Raw genomic sequence first — 16,071 nt, 5'->3', positions numbered from 1 at the left:
ATTTGCATTCCAAAACACAGTTTCTGCTGCTATCATAATTACACTTCTTATTAGTGCTGAGCATCATCAGATGTAACTGCAGATTTGCTGTATCCTCACGACAGATTTAGCTGTGCGATTGATCCAACAGAACAGTCAATCACCATGGTTACTTACAAATCACCCTAGAAAGTCTCAGCAATTCTTTTAAACTACTCTGATACCCTGCAACATGTTGAATAGGGCCAACTATTTATCATGGTATCTTACATTTGGGGGGGAGGGGTGTTAAAAAATGTTACAATCACTCAATTGAAAACAGATTCTTATAGAAGAAAGTTTTCTGGTTTTGAAGTCACCAAAGATCACACATCTAAAGCGTTAAGAATAAGAGCAAAGAACGCCAAGTTTAACTACACTTAAAATGATCACAGGTTAGAAATACTGAGAAGGAGAAAGCTAAATAACTTTTCATTGCATGCAAGAGAGGTTCCAGCCTAGTTTAGTGTTACCATAGAGAGGGAGAAAAAGGAATTTTTATGTCAGTCTCATGTTTAGTTTATTTTCCATTTTGAATTCTCATGGCCAATGTCAGGGGGAAAAGAAGCAAGACTTAAAATATGTATTTGCCCTTTGCAATCAAGGCACCAGGTCTGGAAACGAGGAATCCAAAGAGTAGCTTTCATAAGCAGTCTGATAAGTACAGATAAAGGGAATGACAGCGCTACCCGACCAAAAGAAAAACACAGCAGTAATGAGACTTCTGAGCAGCCTGCTGCCATTCAGATCAGCTCCTTTAAATACTTCATTAAGAGAGATGTGGTTTTCTTTCATGAAAGGCAAGCACTCCTCATGCTAGAAAGCTCCTGCTCAGATGCATCTATAAATATTGTGAGGTCCACTGGAGGATACACTTCCAAGTGCCTGTTTAGCATCAGATGCCTAGGTGGAAAAGCTTAATACTTAGGAGGTCGGAGGTCAGCAGTTAGCATTGCACTACATGCTTTTAACAGGCTCCCTATTTGTTTCCAAGCACAGATGGAGAATGGTTGCTTTAATTGATAATACTGAAGGTGGCTGCGCACCTTAGCTGCTGCAGAAGTCATCCCTTGCCACGTGCAAAGGTTGGCAGCCTAGTCAGGGAAGTCTGGCTAAAGTTCCCCAGATACAGGATGCTGATGAAGAAAATTTTAACCCTACCAACCTCATGGATTTAAGACCTAGTATTTGATTCTAGACTGCCCTGGCAGACAGAAAAGCAGCTTATTCATTCAGACTTTTCCTGGGCACAGCATGAGAACTAGGAAGCTCTCACTGACAGTTATTTATAATTAGATGATATTTTAAAATAGTATCCCAGTAAACGTGCTTAGTCCTCTCATTATATACCCCAAGCCCTAAAGAGACACTACGCCGCTTTGTGTTGCACAGCGGTGATCCCTGTTTGAACTCAGGGCATCTTGGACAAGCTCCCCATTAAAAATGAAGTAGCCCACATGCAGGAGCTGCTCAAGCAGGATTTTCTTCAGCTTTGAAAGAACACATCATTACACTTGAAGTTGTCTCTGTGGTGTTTTGTTTTGGGTTTTGTTTTTTTTTTTTGCAGCCTGACTTAAGGATGGAATAGAAACAGCTGGAAGCGAGCAAAAGTTCAGTTCTGCTCTGAAGCTGGGTTGCCACCTGGCTGCTTGCCCAGTGGCCTGGCCCATCTCCCTGTGCCCTCGGCGACCGCGCAGGCACTAACTGATGGTGCACTCGCTTGCTGGGGCTGCCGTTGCCTTTGCATGTTAGTCATGTCCATCCTACCCCTTCTACTCAACCTCAAGAAGTTCAAACTTCAATAATAAGAGGGTAATGCCTCTTCAAACACGGGCTGATCGCATACAAGCACAGAAATTTTGGATGCTCAACTGTAACTAGGCACCTGTTTGGTTCGTTTACACCCTGGTGCAGTAAGATTATCTGGGCAATATGGGAATCGCTACCAAGAGGAATGCAATCAAAGCTGCATCTAATTCTTTTCTGATCAAGAACAGTGCCCATCCTGAACGCAATTATTTTCATTGTTTCAGAGAAATCTACGCTTAAACTGTAAGGTATAAAAGGAATGGCTTTGTTTTTAATAAAACATAAAGGATAAGTGGGTAACATTTCTTCAATAATATTTTTATCATCTTAAGAAGGCACAAAAAGAAAAAAAAAAAACACCAAGGCCCGCAAAAAGGGAAGCTTCTACTTTTGGTGAGCAGCACGCAGAACATGGAGCAAAGAAAAGCCCACCATGCCTCACTTCCCCCTTGAGGGCACATTTATCTTTGCCCACAGACCATTTGGTCTTCAGATATTTTGTTACTATATTGACAGGAACCCAAATGGTATTTGACAATGCAACCCATAAAACATGCACTAGAAAACATCTTTTCCTCCAGCTTGCCCTACATTCAGCTGCAGTGGTGTTGCAGCTTTGCTGTTTGTCTACAGCCACATCCTGGGTTCAGCGACTGCAATAACACACACGTCACGTTCTGTATTTTCATATGGAACCCTATCATCTCTGAGTCACACATGCACCAACACTTTCTATATTTTCCTGCTATGAGCATAAGGTAGCTTAACATTCGGAGACTAAGACAGAAAAAAGTCTGACCGTAATGTAATTACATAAATGCAACTCAGATAACATCTTAGGTATTACCCAATCTGTGTGTTTATGGCCCCTTTGAAGAGGAAAAGGGGCATTCTGATATTTAATAGATAGAAGTCTGAACAAAACTGTTAAGAAAGAAGCAGGAATAATTTAATGTTTTGGAATCCAGTCTCCCAACAAGGATATACACGTAAGATTCTCTTTCCGTCTAGTCACATCATATAACACATGGCCAAAGATTACTATTCTTCTTACAAATACACAGCATCTCCACTCACTTTCTGTTAAGTCAAGCAAGCTGTCAGTGCTGGCTGACAAAAGGAAGCATGACATGCAAAGCCTACCCACTGACATTTGAGTCCGGCCAGCAAAACTCCCTTTACTGAAGTTAAACCAAAAAGCATGTCAACAGCAAACTCTAAGACTCCACAGAGGGAGATCCCGTGTTACCCGCGCCGATATAAACCACCTCTCTGCAGCGAAGCACAGAACACCTGGCTCCTTCCAACAGCAATGAGTTGCAGTGCCAATGTCTAGTCTCAATGACCAGAAACTTTCTCAAGTCTCTAGAAGTGTCAGAAATCACTTTTTCTGCTTGCTTTCTCACCTCTGGTAGCACATACACAGCTATCACTCCTGGTACATGCACAGCCAAACATCATGCTGCTGTCTGGTCCAAGAAACACCTCGATTTCCTTTAAGTTGAGGGAAAAGACAAGGGCATGGAGGGATGGAGAAAGCAGAGTTTGCACAGGAGCTGTATGAAGCTGGAGGACAGGACAAGAACACAACAGCAATGTGCCAGTAATGCTGGAACAGGTGAAAGGAAGGACTATCCTGTCTGAAGGCAAGAAAGGAAAACAGAAAAATGGAAGAAGCTCCTTGCACAGTTCCATTCTGCTACTGCTAGACAGTACTGGGTGTTTTACCTTACAGCGACCTCGGAAATGACTTGCAACAACCTACTGGAAGCCCACAAGTGCAGGACAGTAGCCCATGGGATAGACTGAATGACACAGGCTGGAACCAAGGGCTCCCTGAATGCAGCCGTGCCCCAAAGGGACCCACCAAAAGATGCAACAGGAGAGCTTGGACAAGAAAAAGGTATGTGTGCACACGTGCCTCTCCCTGCCCTCGCCTTAGGTAAAAATTTTCCTTTATCTTCCCGTCCCAATCTTCCCTCTTTTATCTCCAAAACAGTCAGGTGCCAGGAAGCAACAAGCATAGTCAGTGCTTGCTTTCAGCAGGGCAAATACATAAAATTGCCAGTTGGAACAACAAAACAAAACAAAAAAGCTGCAAACAGAAAACCAAAACGCATGGGAGGGGGTATCCGATGAGCATTTGTGGATTACTTTGAATTAGTTCCTGGAAGTAATTTAGTAACTGAGTATTTAGACTGTAGGACTCTTACACCCAGCCGCAAGGCGAGCGTGCTCTGTTCCAGTCCAGCAGCCCAGCTCGCTTCGGCACTCAGCGGCAGCCATGGCGGCACGATGGACAAGGCCAGCAGGCACAGTTTTGAAATGACTGCTTAGGGTACACGCGAGGACCTTCCTCTGCTCACACCCTTGGGTCAGTCTTGGGCACACAGTCTTTCCCTTCAGGACAGACCAAATAAGCAGTTTAGGGTGGTTGATCTCTAGACTCTCTCCAACTAGCCCATACCCTTCTTGCAGAGGGGAACCACGTCCCCGCGCAGCCTTGCGTCCACACCTCGCCTTCAGAGGACGCAGGCCCCTGCACCGCACCCCGGCCGGCGGCCAGCACTCCCCCAGCCAGCAGCCGCAGCCCCCCGGCCTTTCCCTGGGAATCTGCCACCCCCAAGCTACGTCCTCACCCACGCCAGGGACATGTTTTGCCACGAAGGCACGTAGACAGCGAGCACAGCAGCGCGTGGGACGCGCAGGCCTGTCGGAGGGGGCTTTTAGTCCCTTTGCTTTTCTTCCCGCTCCCCCAGCTCTGACCGTAAGGACAAAGTCCCCAGCTTCCTCGCCACCACCACTTCACCAGAAAGGTTTCCCTTGCTCCTTTCACAAACAGGACTGCAGCACCTTGTGTTTTACATAATATTTATGTTTGAGTCACTTAAGGCTCAGCCCTGGCATGAGGCAATTCCAGTATCAACTTCATCAGGTTGAGCTCTCAGGCACCTTCCAGCCTCCAAGACCGTATTTAAATCTTCGTCCCTGGTTCTCTTCAGGAGCCCAGCAACATCCTTTGCAGGCCAAGGAAACACGCATGAGTCCGAGTTCTCCACGATTACAACTTGCACCAGCTATAACACCAGGAAAGAAAAAGCCAACAAACAAGAAGGGCACTTTTCAAACCATTTTGCATTTCCTGAAGGTTTGCACCTCCAGGAAGCTCCAAGTGACCTTCCCTGCCACAACAAGATTTGCTCCTTTTCCTGGTAAGACGACCATCCGCTCCGCTGCGGAGAACGCGCCAGCTCTCGCCGGGGCGTGCCTAGGCTGCGCCCCTGGCACGGGGGTCCCCACAGCCCCTGAACCCACAGCTCCGGCAGCTCTCCCTGGTCACTTCGGGTCCGCATCGTGGCTCGATCCAGACACTCGGTATGCTCTTTGCAGGCTCAGAAAGCACCCCCCTCCGCACAACTGACTTGGCCTGCGAACGTCTGTAGGATTTGGCACTTCTCGCTCCCCATCTGCAACCTCTGTAACACCTCTCTGCCCGCTTCTCCCACAGAGGCAGCCACGGCAGTAGCTGTTGGTATCAATGCCTTGTATGAGCAGGTACCTCCTTTCCAGCCCACCCTCCCCGACAGACACCCCTCCGACCTCTTTCTGAGGGCCAAGCTGCTCATCACTCCCTTGCCCAAACTGAAAGCCAAAGCAAAACATGGGACAGGAAGGCTGGACTCCAAGCCCTCCCACCCCCAGGAGGCCACTTCTGCCCCCCAGCGCGCAGCACCGAGCCTGACAGGGCGATACACCACGCGGCAGCGGTACAGGCGATATCACGACGGAGCAGCTATTCTAGCTGACGCAATGACCCAGCCAAGCGTGCAGATGCGCTGGCAAGGCTCTGATATCAGCAGTTTTATGCCGACGTGCACACTGCCACAGAGACTGCAAAGCAGACGTGGCCCCGATCAAAGACAGACTCTTCGATCTGCTTATATGCCTCAATTTCACATTTCTGTGCTAGGCCTTCTGATCAGCACGTTTAGCTTGCAGGTGGAGGTGCAGTGAAGTTGGCTCCACAAGCTTTTCATACTGCAAACGGTATGAAAATCGCAGACCACAACTGCTATGTGAAACTCGTTCCAAAGGGAAGCACCATTTAAAGAAGAAATTTCAGACTTGAAATATTGGCTCACTGGGTTTTACGAAGGTTGGTTTTGAGTCATATGCAATCCACATTAAGATGATGAATATTTTCCTATAGGGGAGAGACTTCAGCTTCCCTAATCCAACCAACTTGTTACTCCTAATGCCAAAAGGAAATACAGCAACACCCATGCCCTTCGCTGCTGACAAACCACCGCCGGAATGACTGGGACATGCTGTAGCTCTTCCCACAACTTCCATCGAATCTTGAAGCACCAGACCACGCTGTCCAATATCCTCCAGCGCTTCGTCTTGGCATACTCCCTGGAGTTGCCTTTGCTGGGCTATTACAGGGAGTGCCAATTCACATAATCACCGAAGCCAGGAACACCTAGTCCCAGAACAGCACTTGCAGACAAAGCATAAAACAACAAACCCCTTCTTTCCTATGCTAGACTTGTACAATTCTTTACTACCCTATCTTGCAACAGCAGTACATGATTCATCACACCACATTTGTTTTAAGATTAAGAGTTTTAGTAACTGTTCAAGACACCTTAATTCCTTTGACTTTATCTTGTGCCTTATCTGAAAGCTACATTAATTTAAGGGGGGGGGGAAGGGGGAACCCCAAGGCACTAAGCTTCCTCTAGCACTTTATCCATAGATTTAAAGTTTCAGTACTTGAATTCCAGTGAAAAAAAGACTAATGGAGTTTTGCATTCCGATACCTGAACTACAGAATTATCCAGGAAGAGTTTGTCCAGGTATGTACACAAAGGCTTCACCTAATGGAGTCAGAACTTCAGAAATTGAAACAAAGCGCTCCAAGTTTCACACCCTGCATGGCAGAAAAGAATATGAACATTTATTAAGCATGTAAGAAATAAGAGCAAGGCAACTATTTTGCATTTTAGCAGCCCTACCACACTACCAAGGGTCCAGTGTAGTGCAAATGGCATACTGGTTAAAGAACATGCAGTATGCACTATTGTACGTTAAATCATTGACAAACGTGAAAGCAGCTCAAAGAAATCATGGATTTTTAGGTGTAAAATGGATATGCTGCTGAACTCTAGCCGCCTCATTGGAAGCCTGTGGTACTCCTGGGAATAGGTGTTGCCAAGTTACTGGCCTCCGTCTCTAGGAGGGCACTATAATCTTCACAGACACCATTCGGTAGCTGCAGATTTTAAATGAATTAAAAGCTTTTTCACTAAAATGTTTCTGGAATGCATCTCTGCCAGCAGGGGAAAAGAAAAAAAAAAACACCAAAACAAAAACGCCGGAGCAGTGGTTAGTGGCAACCTGTCAATTTTTTTTTCATTCAATTGTCTCGATGGAAACAGCAGACCACAAAGGTAAAGGAGGAAAGAAGAGGAAGCAAGGAGGAGATGCTTGCGAGATTACACTTTAACGGCAGAACACACAGTTCAAAGCTGCTCAGCACATAAGGAAGAAACCCTGTGGATACAGCTTATCTTGAGGATTTTTGTCTTTGAATCAGAGACACTTGTCTGTCTGCCCAGTATATAAGAATCGTCACCTACCACACCACAGTACACAACAGATGGCCACACCTAGAGTGGGAAAGCAAATCACGGCCATTGTGCAGGGTCTGAACATATCTGAAACCTCTTTCTTGGTCCACTCAAAAGCTTTCCTACCCCCACACTATTCCTTTTGAAGATTTATTCAACAGCAGACTACTGAGACACCCTCCACCAGCTTCTTGAAAGGAGGAGGTCATTCAAGACAATCAAAGCATGGATAGCAGCATTCAGACCTTAAAAGAGTAAGTGTCTTTGTAGTTTCACAGTGTTGTTCAGCTGCACAGATAACCGACATTTGTAGAGTGACGCAATATGAAATTTTCATTATGTACACGAGCATGCTGTTCTATGGAGTACGATGCTCTTCGATAACCTGTGAGGGTGCTCAGTTTCCAGATACTTGGAACCAGAATAAACCCTACAGTAATGTGCTGCAGGGAACAATAGTCCCCTGAACGTAACTGGGGTAGACAGACATCACCATGAAAATGGGAGAGAAACAGAGAACCTGAAATAACATAAATAAGTAAGTAAATGTCTTCATCCCCAGGAGCAATAGCAGCATGAACTCACTGTTCACCCACTGCTGATATTCACAAGAGTTCACTCAGGGGTAAGAAAGAAGAAATCACCCTTTACATTTGTTACCTATTTTATACATTTTTTCCTTTCTTTATAGCCACAAATTCTGTCATTTCATCTTACAGCAACCACACATCTACAATGCATAGAGAAGAATTTCTTTTGGAGTCTCAGTGGCTCATCGCAACCTGAGGTCTCCTTGCCAGACAAGTTCTGTGTGGTTTCTCCACCATGCACAGTAGGGAATCGCTTCTCTAGAAGTTGAGGACAAGTGCCACTATGTTTGATCTCAAGAGCACCAGTTTCCATAACATCTTCTCCTTTTTTAGAGCATATATAAATATGTTTATCCCTTCGGGGGGGGGGGGCGGGGGGGGGGGGGGAGAAATCAGAGGACTACACGCCCTCGTAGTCCCAGAAACTTTAGTCTTCACACAGAAGTTGCGAAGTTCTGTGAACTCTTCCAGATCATACCCAGTCTGTAGGCAAAAGCTACCTACTAGCAAAGGCTGCTCTTTACTTGTGGAAACACAGCAACAGTGACTGGGGGAAAGGGAGTTCTACTAAGAAAAAGAACGACAGACCCTTGGGAGTACAAAGGGAGCAGTAAGCTTATGAAAAAAGTTCAGCCTGAAGTTCAGCTCTATGCAAAGCAATATCTTCCAGCTCTTAACCTTGACAGCATTTCTCTTTTACCCTCCAAAACTACCCCTGGAAAAATAATTAGCAGAAATTTAAAGCCCTGAGATAATCACGCACAACATCGTTTCAGCATTAGCAACAAGATCCAGTCCCAGGTTCACTGTTAGCCTTTTCTACCAACGATCTGAAGACAGCCAACCCAAGCCTCATGCGCATCCATGTTTCCTCAGAGAGAGACCACCTTTTGCCCTGTTGCAACAACCACACTCCGATAAGATCTCTCTGCTGCGGGTTCCCAGAGCGAAATCTTATCCCCACTGCACCCACCCACAAGTCTCTCGGTGTCACTGGGGTGGGATTCAGCTGTGGCAACGCAGATCAGGATGGCAGAGGTGGGGGACGAGGACAGGAAAAACCCAGCACAAAGCTCGCTCCTCTCTTGCTCTTTGAGTCTTGCTTCTTTTCATCTGAAACAGCCCACTCAGTGAATTCCACAGCGTGAGATAAAGTCCATTCATTTTCTTTGGTATGGTGTTTAGTGGTCTTTTAGCAGTTTTGTATTTGAGTTATCCTCTAGAAATATTTAAGCTGTTATATAAGTTGGAAAAAAAACCATACAAAAACATTTGCTTCCTCTCAAGAGCAACAGCTTTTTTTTTTTAGTCTGTTTATTCAATTAATATAACAATATTCACCAGCAAAATATTAAAACACATGAACAGATTAAAACAAACAAAACTTATGACTTAAGAGCATCCAAAGGCATAACCTTAAACACAACTAAACAGTCTTAAATCTCATCTGAAAAAGCAGAAGCTGACATATTTAACATTTCTAGATGGATAAGGTAGGCACTGATGCCTAACTACTTCCAACTAGATCTTGATATAACGACAGACTACTTCCTCCTATCCCTCCTTCATCCCATACCATCAAGAAAAACCCTCCCTTCCTAGCAGAGGACCAAATTTAGCATGCATAAATATTTCATAACTTCATCCTGTCAAGAAATCAAACTGAACTACTTAAGGGCATTTTTCCAGGAGCTGCATATCCAAACTCAAAGAATAAAACTGCATTCATCATACCCATTCTCCCCCTTCAAACTGAAAGGCCTGAAGGTGAAGCAACAGTGAAAAACTGGAGATCTTGTGTGGGTATCATCTAAGGACATTATCCACTGAGTGCTAAACTCCATAAAGAAATGTAGAAACAACACAGCAAGGCTGGAATCTTCTGAAGAAAATACACCTCCAGCTTTTCAACCGTCTTTCAATCCTGGCCCTCCAGAAGAAACGAATTCTAGCTTTCACAACACCTCATGACAACTGAAACAACCAGCCTAGAAACAACTCGCTGCTACAGACAGAAGCCAACCACGAAATCAAAAGGTGACTGAAGACAGACATCTACAGGTGGTTTGGTTTCCAACAGCATGAAACCGCATGCAGCTTCCACTGATCTGGAGGGGAATTCAGCATTTGAAGAACAGACGAGGCCATTTCTGTGCAACTGAACCCTGACCTGCCGAGGAGCATCTGCAGGCTGTACCCGCAGCAGTGCGGAGGAGATGGGAGCTGCATCCTGATAAAACTGGTACAAGGCGCTACTTTGTTAACAGAGGTAGCCTGAAACTTCCTGAGCATTGGATGACACATATTTGGATTGGAATCTGCATTTATTTTCTTCCGTATTGCATCAAGAAATTCTCTGACAGAGCTCCACTTGCTAGCTTTGCAAGAGAAGGACAGGGATGCAGAGCAACCACCCCGGGATAGCAGGTGCTCCAGTCATTTCCACAAACATCGCACGTTCCCAACTTTCCTCCCTTGGGAGGCTCCGCTCTGAGTCACGGTTGCTTTCTCTTATTGCGAGACAACCTCCTTTGGAAAGAGAAAAAGTGTTCTGTTTGTACCACCAAGACCATGGCGTCTGTGTTTTTTATAAAATATTGATTCGTCTGCCATCTGTAGTCCCAGAAGTTGAAAAGTACATCTGTATGAGTAGGTAAAAGCAGACCCAAGAGCCTCTGCCTGCACGCTGAACTGACCAGACCTCAACCAGCTCCAAGCCAAAGCCCTTCGCACAGTGCTGTACCTGAGCCTCTCCTCTAGCAGGGTTTAGTGTGGGGCTGAACCGCTACTCACAGGATGCCTGCCCCAACAGCTGCCTCGTGTCTGGCCATCTCAGGGCACGGGCAAAAGAGCTCAGGTCTGTTTACATCCACTTGCCTTTGCATAGGCTTTAAGTATGGCACATAGGACAAAAAAAGCCTTTGCACAAAATCCACAACATCTTCATCTCCCCGACAAGGACGGGACATTCCCCACCACCAGGTCTGACACAAGACCAAAAAGAAAAAAAAAAAAAAAAATTACTTGCTTCAAAACCCATAAACTTTCTCTACCCACAAAGCTCTTTCAGGTCCTGTCCAATGAAGCAAGACAAGAGGAGTGGGGAGATCGGGAAATAAAACACACACAGAGGGAAATCAGTAAGTCATCGATACGTACATCCTGTTAAAGCCTGAATCACTGCCAGGAATCTCAAGTAAATTGACAGCCTGAAGTGCAGTGACTGGAGGCCATCTTAGCTGTTTCTAGTGGCAGAAGGTATTACCACGAGGAACTCCTTAACATACCAGCTTTGCCATTCTCACAGGACAAGATACATTCGACAGTATGAAAAACACCCAGCTGCAGTTTAAAAGGGAAAAAGGCTTTTCTTTAACCTGCTCCTGAGCGCCAGCTCTGAGGAAGCACTACAAGGAATAGGAAAAGTACTGCATAATCAAGGGACAAAGTCAAAAAAGCGCCAGCTTGAATCATCACTGGATTATGGGAACTGCAGTTAAGTAATAAACCCATCCTGGTCTTGACCTGCACACCGGGGAGTAACAGAGGACGATGCCTGTGCTCCTTTTTAACTTTTCAAATCAATACAAAACTTTAGAAGAGAATTGTTCTATTACATCGTGTAGGCACAAAGTGACTTCATAAGCTAACGAATGAAAAAGCCTGGAGATTTTTTCCCCGATTCATGAGTTATCTGCTGCATTCCCTTAGAGATGGGACATTTGGGCAGTTTTTACGGAGCTGCCAGGCAATGCACATACACGCTATTATAAAGCGGCTGCCTGAGCCTTTAGAAGAAATTCCCCGTATTTCCCCAGTTCTCTGTGCTGACACATGACTTTCTAAGACACGTATCTAGGAAAGGTAAAACACTGCTGTCACAGCTATTCTGGCACCCTCATTTCTTATTTCCTGGAGTAAACAAAAAGCTGCAATCTTGGAAACTGCAGGTGAGCACCGAAGTGAACAGTAATAAAAAGTTACCTGGAGACTGTAAAGGCTTCTTAACCTTACTCCTCTTTTTACAGGTCCATGGCTTTTTTTAGTGAAGTGTAACATTGGGGATTTAGCCTGCTTGGGCTAGTTAAAATCCCTTCTTCTTTGGCCTTGGTGGAGCATCACTTCATTGGGTCTCCGGTACCAAAAATGCCCTTACACCTTTTCATTCGAGACTGCCAGGACCCTTCGGGGGGGGGGGGGCGGGGAGGCGCAGCTGACAGCAAACAGGCTTCACCAAGCCCCCCCCGGCCCCACACGGAAAGGGGGCGGGGGGGCCATTACCCAGATATTTCGATGCAAAGCAGCGCACGGACTCCGCGGCGAGTCGGAGCCCTGCACCGACGCCCGGTAGCGGCAGATGTCGGTGTAAGGACCGCAAAGAAGGCGCTCCGGCTCCCTCCACCCGCGGGAGGAAATGGGGTGCACCGGGGGTCCGGCAGCCCTCCCCCGGAGCGGCCCCCGCCACCCGGCCCGCCCAGCCCCGCCGCCCCACGCACCGCTGTCCAGCCGGGCGATCTGGGGGAGCCGGTAGGTGCTGACGAGCAGGTCCAGGGGGACGGCCACCGCGCTCCACTTCACGTCCTTGAGGCTGCAGCCCAACGGCGGGCTGGGGTCCATCTTCCCGGCCCGGGGAGGGGAAGGAGGGCAGCCAGACAGGCAGCGCCGGCGGGGCTGCAGCCAGCGGGGAGGGGGACGGAAGGGAAAGAGGGAGGGAGGGAGGGAGCCCGCCCCGCTCAGCGCCGGCCGCCCCGGGACATGCCGGGCTAGGCAGAAGGGGAGGCCCGCCGGGCTACTGCTGCTGCTCCCGCCGCCCCCCGGGACCGGCTGGGGCCGCCCGCCGCCGCTCCTGGCCCAGGAAGCGCCATCCCAGCACTGACTAATCAACAGGGTGCGAGCAACGCCTGCGCAGCTGCCGCTCCTCCCCGCGCCGAAAAGGAAAGTGCCGGGCTGCCCGCCCGCCCGGCGGGGCGCGCCGCCGCCGCGCTGTCCCTCTCACTCCACCCTCCGACCGCTCGCTCGACGTGCAGCCCGACCTGCCCGCCCGCCGCCGCGCAGGGCCCCGCCGGGGGGAGCCGCCGGGCGGCCCCGCAGGTGTGTGGTGTCCCGTGTGCCCCCCCCGCCCCGCAAGCGCCGGGGCTGGGAAGGCGCGGGGAGAGCCTGGCAGCGCAGCCAGTGGGACAGGGCGGGCGGCTCCTCCCGCAGATGGGTTTACATCTGCTGCTGCTTCCCTGCAAAAAGCGGGGACGGAGGCCCGCCCGCCTGCGCCTTCGCATTTACAGCTGGCAGATAAAATGTCTCGCTTCATTTATCAAAGCAATTTTGAGCAAGCGGGTCGCGTTGCATCTTCTGTTTAATTTAGCGTAGAAACTTTGCCTGTGAAATTCCTCCTACCTTAAAAAAAAATCCAATTAGATGGCAGCTTTGATTATATATCCCTTATTTTAGTTTTCGGCTGTGAACCACAAATGGGTATTTAAAGTATGAAGAGTAGTGCATAGAGGTTAGAGGAAAATCTCCAACTTACTTGTATCGTTACCATACATGCAAGTATTACATATATTGCATATTCAAGGTCAGACCATGGGAAAACTTAAAATCAACAACAAGTTCTCTTTTCAAAGTGGCTTATGTGATGAAGTCTTACATGATCTTTGTAGGATATTTTATTCAATGTTGTCGTTCTTAATGCGTTTTTATCTCCAGATGGCTAGACTACAGAAACCCCGGGAAATTATTCCAGAAAAACCTACTCCTGGGTGGTTGCACTGTACTGTGCCTAAGTTTATTTTGTTCACTTTTGTGTCAAAACCGTTTATTTTATGGCAGTGAACTTGGCTACATTTGAGGCTGTACTGTTGACTAGAAACATAACAGTGCCTTTCAGTGATTTGTAAAACGACTGAGAGCATCCACAGCTGACATCTCTCCCCAGGCCCCATCTCCCGCGGCATCTCAGACTGCCAGGGGTGGCCGAGCTCAGGGCAGAGCTGTTGTACCCAGGGCCCTCCAGCCGCTCACCCTTCCTGACGCGCCTGGAGAAGGCCAGCCGCCGCTGCGTGCCTGCGCAGCTGCGGGTGCCAGCAGCACTGCCAGCACGAGGCGGCCTCGGACAGACACACTCTTGTTCTGCTCCGCGGCAAACGGAGACTGGGACTTTATCCGTGCTCTCCAAGATGAAACAAAGACCGTGGAAGCCAGTTGGCACAGAGGATTATGGAAAACCCAAGTTATCTTGCTTTAAATGGATCTGGGTTGGTTTGAACCTCATCCTGATGTGGGTTCATGCTTTAGCTGCACAGTTTGGCACTGTGATTTCCCAGCACTACGAAAAGCCTTCGTTCTCTATATTCAGTCATGCTGCTGTTAGATCGTACCTACCAGAATAGTTTAGCTTTAAAAATATGACAGTTTTTTTTGTTTTGTTGTTTTTTTTTTTCCAAAGTAGCTTCCCTTTTACAAAGTTCACCAAATGCTTTGAACAACTTAAGTGAACTAAGCTATTGAAGTGCAAAGTAATATAATAGCTAAGAGCATTATTGTTGAAATATGGAAAGCAAAAGCATGGTTTTAACTCATTCAGGTTTGACGAGGTTATTGGGTGCAGCATCTAAGGCAAAGCAGATCAGGTGAGACTGGGATTCACTGGGACTTGAAGCACTAGTCTGTCAAGAATTGTTTTTAAACATTGTTTTGAGTACCATTAATTCCAGGATTGATACCGTCTCACAGCATATGCTTCTCTCAGACATCATGCACTTCTGCTGTCTGGGAAGAAATGCATCTTTCACACAGAAATAGTTACTGCTGATTTTTCTTTAAAGATTTTTTCATTCTTCAGATGGTTTTAGATGTCCTACGGCTTTTAAGTCTGTCTTAATAGAACTGTGTTTGTGTTCTCTCCAGCCAGTGGAAAGCCAACCCACTCTTACCCACCCTACTGGAACAAGATGCATTTTTAGAAAATGTAACTTCTAAACACTATGTAAATTTTATTCACTTAAAGGGACATCATAAAGCTTACTAGTATTTAAAAGTCTCATTGGAGCTCTTAGAGTGACTTTGTTTTGTGTCCTAACTGTACTATAGCTCAACTGCCTTGTAATATTACACACAGTATTCAAACCACCAGCATGCATGAATCTCACATTTCTTGTTTTAACTGCACCTTACATATAATTAACACTTTAGATATGATAATTCATCTGATGTCTAGCAATGCCTTAGCCCCTTAGTGTGATCTCTTACCAGAGTCTCCTACTGGTGCAAAATGCTAATGAAGCCCTCAGACCCTGTGGGGAGTCCCTGTGAGCAGAGTCACCTCAGGAGCAGGGCCTCAGTTTCACAACGTCTTAGTTTTTGTATACGTGCCTTTCGGGCGGTGTTCAGAGACAGTCTTTATGTATCAACAGCAAATTGTCACCATAAAACCATAAGCAATGGCAAGAGGACTCAGAATAATTTCAGGAATTATTCTTAAATGCATTTTGAATTGACTGACTTTCATGTTGATTTCACGAAGCATTTATGCAGCAGGCTGGAAAATCTCTGGTATATATTTATTCCATTGCCAATAAAATGATTTTTTAAAGCATTTTGGATCATCATCAGTTCATATCTATGCTAACATTTGAAATGGAACTGTTCACGACAAACTAATTTTAGTATGAATCTGGTAGCATGCTCACACTGTAGTATGCATACACCGAATAAAACTCTGAGCCTTATACAGTCAGTTTCATGTGAAGCCATCACAGTCAGTATTTCTTTAAAGATGCCCGTGAATTTGCATTCCTTCTTCCTATATATGATTTGCCTTTATATCAAAGGCCTGATTTTCATAATAAATATTTACAAGTCCAATGGGAAACAACAGGAGATGCAGTGATCATTTCAGAATCTAAATACCTACCTTTCTCTGAGGCGAGGGGGAAAGGGGAAAGAGAACAATGCATTTGATATAGTTGATGTCTGTGCATCTCATGTTTTGAAAGAGAATACTATTCCCATCTTACTGGCAAAAT

The 16,071-nt window shown here is 46.5% G+C and overlaps 1 protein-coding gene across 1 annotated transcript in view; it reads right to left on the bottom strand.

The window, feature by feature from the left end:
• The window catches only part of GAREM1 (GRB2 associated regulator of MAPK1 subtype 1), a gene marked incomplete at its 3' end in the record, with an annotated part of 99,724 nt that extends 87,002 nt beyond the window's left edge, over positions 1 to 12,722 (bottom strand). Inside the window, exon 1 of the mRNA XM_082015319.1 lies at positions 12,547 to 12,722. Within this exon, the coding sequence (XP_081871445.1) occupies positions 12,547 to 12,667 (121 nt within the window). The 5' untranslated portion in view covers positions 12,668 to 12,722. The remainder of the gene's footprint in view (positions 1 to 12,546) is intronic.
• Positions 12,723 to 16,071: the final 3,349 nt, after the last annotated feature.

This window comes from Phaethon aethereus, assembly GCF_964289735.1.
Source record: "Phaethon aethereus genome assembly, chromosome: 2".
NCBI classification, from domain to species: domain Eukaryota; kingdom Metazoa; phylum Chordata; class Aves; order Phaethontiformes; family Phaethontidae; genus Phaethon; species Phaethon aethereus.
The sequence above is the reverse complement of the archived record's forward strand: the minus strand, read 5'-3'. Positions and strand labels throughout refer to the sequence as shown.